This window comes from Vitis vinifera, chromosome 3, assembly GCF_030704535.1.
Source record: "Vitis vinifera cultivar Pinot Noir 40024 chromosome 3, ASM3070453v1".
Taxonomy (NCBI): Eukaryota; Viridiplantae; Streptophyta; class Magnoliopsida; order Vitales; family Vitaceae; genus Vitis; species Vitis vinifera.
The window spans coordinates 19695387-19700949 of record NC_081807.1 but is presented as its reverse complement, the minus strand read 5'-3'; the positions used below and the strand labels follow the sequence as shown (position 1 = coordinate 19700949).

Below are 5563 nucleotides of genomic sequence, written 5' to 3'. Positions count from 1 at the left end.
TAAATACTGTAACAACAATTTTAAAGATTTAATTAAAATATTTAAAAAGATTTTATACATATTTAATTTTAAAATGGTTTTCACATAAAATTAAATAATTTTAAAGGAAAATATTAAGAAACCGGAACTCCTATATTTATTTTAAAAAATGTAAACCATATGTGATAGCATATTTCAATTTTTATTTTTTTAAGAAAACTGACAAGAAAAAAGAATCACCTTATGGAAACCAAAATATTAAAATATATATATGAATATTAACAAAATACGATATGAGGTTTATTTGAAATCAAATGTTATTTGGAAAATATTGTATAAATATTTTACTTTCTTTATTAGACTATAAATTATGATAAGTTGTCATACTTTTAGATATTAATTTATTTTTGTGTTTAACTATAAATGTATTAAAACGCTTTGTTATACCTTAAAATAAAAAATATAACAAAGAAAATAAAAATAATAATGAAAATATCCAATATCGTAATAACATTTTGTTTCCAAAGTTGGTAAATGTTGAAATTAGGTCCAACTACAAATTCTGTAAGACAACAACAACTAATAATAAAAATAAATAAATAAAATATATATTTATTTTATTTATGAAAAATACTAGAATAGAAAATTTGTGTTGTGAATGAGATTTACTTCAAGATTACATTATCAAAAACAATTTTTGTGCTACGGTTAAAACAAAAACCAAATTATTTGTCCAATTTATGATTATATGGACTGACAAATTATATAAATTCTATTAAATCACATATTGTTAGGCAGGTTGGTGAGAAGTAAATAAAAACAAAAAATTATACATAAGAGGCTATAAAGATTTAATTTAAGCAACTTGTACTTAAAAAATATTAAAAAAATGGGAAGTCCTATTTGTTTACATTCTTTTTATATTTTCATTTTCAATTTTTCGGAAAAGGTGAGTTTACAAAAGGAAAAATTGAAAACATTAATTTGACATTTTCAAAACTGAAAATTTAAGGTTATGTTTGGTTCTTAAAAAATTTGAGGAAAAATATGAGGAAAAAAAAAAAAGAGGAAGAGTTGAAGGAAAAAAAATTAAAGAAAATAAAAAATAGATTTAAAATTTAAAAATTATTTTTATATATTTCTTCGAACTCATTTCACTTCATCCATTATATAAAGATTAAATAATTTTAAAATATATAAATTTCTAACTAATTTTAATCATATTTAATTATTTTTTTTTAATTTTATAGTGAAACCAAATATGAGAAAATCAATTTTCTTTACATTTTTTTCTTTACTTAATATTTTTCGGAAGCCAAACATAAACTTAAAGAAAACAAAAACTGAAAACAAAAAAGAAAAAAAAAACTTTATGAGATCTATAATATAAAATATAAGAATATTATAAATATAATAAGAATATAAATATGAACAAAATATGATCTTTTATATATGTATATTGCTTTTTCAATTATACTAAAAAAAATAAGAAAATGAATTAACATATAAAAGTTGGTAAAAATTGAAATAATGGATTTTGTTTTGACAATTAACAAATAACTTTTAAACCTTTATTTCATAATATAAAATTTTCTAAATCATATTTCTATACTCTTAAATGAAATAAATTATGAAACCATTAAAACAAATAAAAACAATAAAATACCAGAAATGATCAGACATTACTCTTTTCCCAGGATCTGGTCTTCAATCACTGGTGCCAATGTGTGCATTGCTAATGGGAGGCCATCACATTGCTCTACAGCCTCATCCTTCAATTTCAACTTATACCTTTCAAGCCTACCCAATATACCTTCGAATCGCGACATGTGCCCCATGGGAGGCTGTATGTGATACAGATTGTGAGGGCCCACGATCATTCTTGCTTTGTGGGGGAGTCGGCTTGTAATGATGACATGCCCATCACCATTACCATCACCACTCAAAGACTTCAACTTGTCCTTTAACTTGAAATACCAGTGGATGTTGATGTCCCAGACGCCGTCCAACACCATCAAATACCTTTTACCCTTCAAAGCTTTCCCAAGATTCTCCAACAGCTCTTCTACTTCTACTTCCCGAGATGCTGCCCTGCACTGCTTCAACATGTCTTTTATCATCTTCTTGAAGTCCACATCTCCACTCAGTTTCGGGAATAAGCAGATCCAAATTCTGTTATCCCGTAGATACCCATCGATTTTAGTAAAAACCAATTGGGCGAGAGTGGTTTTACCCGATCCCCCGATCCCCACGATTCCGATTTCCTGAAACCCATCCCCTGTATTCTCAAGTCGATCTAAAATTGTGTTTACTTGTTCATCAAAACCCGGACAATAGTCGGGATCAAAATTCCTAGAGTTTGGTCTTGGAATAACTTGTAAGGAGGTGTAGGATGAACTTGCGGCCATGTCGGTCATACCAGGAATAATGGGATCAGCCGGAGCAGTAAGCTTTCTCTTTACTTGAACCAACAACCTTCTGGTTTTGCATAAAATCCAATGCTCCGCCAGAGTGTATCCATGCATCGGACCATCCTTCTTCTTTCGGGGCTCACGCTTCTCCGACAACACCACGCACTCTTCTAATGCGCTGATGGCGTTGTATAGACAATTCTTCAATCTGATGGGTGTAGATGCCGTGATGTCCTTTGCTTTCAACACATCTCTAATCTGTAGAAAATGAGCGAGAAGGGGGATCTCATTTTCCCCGGAGTGTTCCTCCTCCGCGTCTTCCAAGTCCAGAATGAACTTGTTCTTCAAGAACTGCAAATGATCAGCAGACATGTTGTTGATGATATTCAAAGTGATGGTGAGGCAATTGGATGTATTTGCTAAAACTGTGGGTGTTTATGGTCTCAAATCTGAGTCTTCCACACATGTATATCTTTGATTTTTTTCTCTGTGAAGAAAGAATATTCTTGTGTTTGAAGGATGGGAAAAGAAAATTAGGTTGAAAGAAAGAAAAGCTCTTTATTCTTTTGTATATACCTCCGTGCTTAAGCAAAGAAATCAATGGGGTTTGACGAATATGCATTCCTTTCGCCATTAGCAAAGAATAATCCTCTTTATATTTTCCCCACCTCACAGGGTGCTTGAGATTCTTCCTTGTTTTGGGGAAAGAATTTAATGTGTTTAAAGGAAAGTAAAAGGAATAAATTAAAAAAAAAAAGTAAAAGTGTTTACCTAAATGTGAAGGAAGGAATTCTCTTTTTATATTTTGTAAGTGTTTATGCTTATGATTTCCTCTTTCTTAAATAAAGAATCCTACCTAAATTTTCTAATAAAAAATACTAGTACATATATATACATATATTTTTCTAATAGATTGGTTTGCTTTGACTAGAAATATAGTCTTTTCTTTTCTTAAATAGTATTTTTCTAATAAAAAATACTATTTAAATAAAGATTATAAATGGTGTGACTATAGTAAATGATTGTAGACTTTTTTTTTGGTATTCTAATTTTTTTAAACATAATTAATGGAAATAGAATGATAAAGTACTAACTATAAGATTAAATATATAACTCTTATTAATTTTGATAATTTTTTTTTAAAAAAAAAACACAAATTCAATAGAAAAAAATTCTATTGTTTAAAAAATGATAAGTTTTTTTAAATGTAATTATAAATACAAGTCTTGACTAATGTTTAAAAATTAAATAAGAAATTTGTTTTGGAAAAAAGTTTTGGAAGTAGTTTATATTTATAAAATTCAATAATCTCATCAATTTGTTTTACCAAAATGTTTAAACCTTTTTAGTAAACAGTCAAACTTTTAATAAAAAAGGTTTATAGTTTTTTTTTCTAAAAAGAAAATTTAAAAAATAACTATATATTTAAGAGATACATATGATTTTGTTAAATATATCATGCAAATTCTTTTTATTGGAAGAAAAATCTATTTTTATTAAGTTTGTTAATTTTCTTTGCTGAACATTATTTAAGAGTTACACAGTAGAAGGAGAGCGACAAGCTTTTTGTTTTTTGTTTTTTGTTTTTTTTGTTTTTAATCTCTCTTTCCATATATCTTAAGGAAGCATGTACCTTCCCTTGATTCCTAATTTTGGGGGCCCATCATGTAAAAAGGAAGCCCATGCCAATTCCTTATGAAAAAAAATTCCAATGTAAATTAATTTCATATTATAAAACATGATATATACTAACTTTTTGGAAAACATTTATCAAAACATAGTGTTTAAGAATTGTTTTTAAAAGCAGTTATTTAATATTTTTTAAAATAAAAGTATTGATTAAGAAGTTGAATTGTTTTTAACTTATGTTATATATTTTCAAAATTTTTTTTTTAAAAAAAATTCTATACATAGTATTTTATATTTAATAATTTTACACAATTATTTTTTAAAATAATCCCTAAAAAAAATTGAAAATAATTAAAATATATTTATAATATAAAAAAATGATGACATCTGTATGATTTTTTGAAACATATTTATATTTTTTATTTAATTAATATACAAAAGATATAAGAAAAAGTTAGTTACAAAAATGATCATAATGTAGGGTTTTCATATTCTTAACAATGGATTAAATGAAATTTAAAAATAAAATATTGAATTATGTTCATGAATATCCTATAAGGCTAAGATACCAAGTTGGTTAGCATCTTATTGGTTATTAGGCATGACACTCTCTCTCACTGGCGTTGACTGGTCAAAAACAAAGGACATGACTGGACAAGGGAGGCTCGGCAGCAATCATTCCTTTTCTTTTTCCAGCATTTTTTTTTTTTTTGCCCTTTTCTCCCCCCATAGCTCTCCAAACATCTCCGCTGCCCTCTTCCCCTTGCAGAGGCCTTTCATCAGCTTTTTACCTCCGATCCCTGGCCCACAGATTCTCTCTTCTAGCTCTTTCTTTTCCCTATTCTCTACGACTCCCTTTCTCCTTTTCTCCACTGTAACCCTCCTCCGATCTTCCACTTTCTTTTCTATAAAGGCAAAAACCCCTAAACCAGAGAGAACCAAGACAGAAAACCCACCAAACGAAGCCCAAGAAACCTCACCAGTCCCAGAGATATGTCCAAAGACACAGTTCCAAAGCCCGTTTAGTCCAAGAACCCAGGAAAGAGTTCCAAACAAACCTCTAAACCCTCCATCGATAGTTGCTAAAAATAAAGAAAAGGAAATTGCTTTAAAAACCCTAGCAACCTAGAGAGATCCCCAGAGTCTCGAAAACCTCACCTCACTGGTCTCTTCCCAAAATCAACCCCATACCATAGAGCCTTGGTTTGAAAAGTCGCTTCCCTGGAAAAGGGCAGGGCGTCATAGAGTGAATGAAGAGAGAGGTGGGGTCCATGTTATGATGGAGAAGTCTGTGGTTTTATTTTGATGGGCATATTTTTAGTGGGTCCCCTAGAAGAGAAAAATAGTTGAATGGTGAGGATATTGCCCACTATGTAAAGAAAAGACGGTACTTTGATGAACATTTTAGTGTGTCCCACCGAAGAGAGAAAGAGATGAATGGTGAGGTTAGAAAAGGTATTTTATATGTGTATAATATAAAATATGAAATAAAACTATGAATAAAATAAAAATAAAATGGGCCCATATCAGACATGTAGGAAGAA

At 29.1% G+C, this 5563-nt stretch overlaps 1 protein-coding gene across 1 annotated transcript; it reads right to left on the bottom strand.

The window, feature by feature from the left end:
• Nucleotides 1–1661: 1661 nt before the first annotated feature.
• Nucleotides 1662–2762, bottom strand: LOC132253524 (putative disease resistance protein RGA1). The gene has a single exon (XM_059735708.1). The coding sequence runs from the start codon at nt 2760–2762 to the stop codon at nt 1662–1664; it is 1101 nt and encodes a 366-aa protein (XP_059591691.1).
• Nucleotides 2763–5563: the final 2801 nt, after the last annotated feature.

What these genes read in the sequence shown, in the direction of transcription:
- LOC132253524 (XM_059735708.1), bottom strand. Translation starts at nt 2,762, where the DNA reads ATGTCTGCTGATCATTTGCAGTTCTTGAAGAACAAGTTCATTCTGGAC.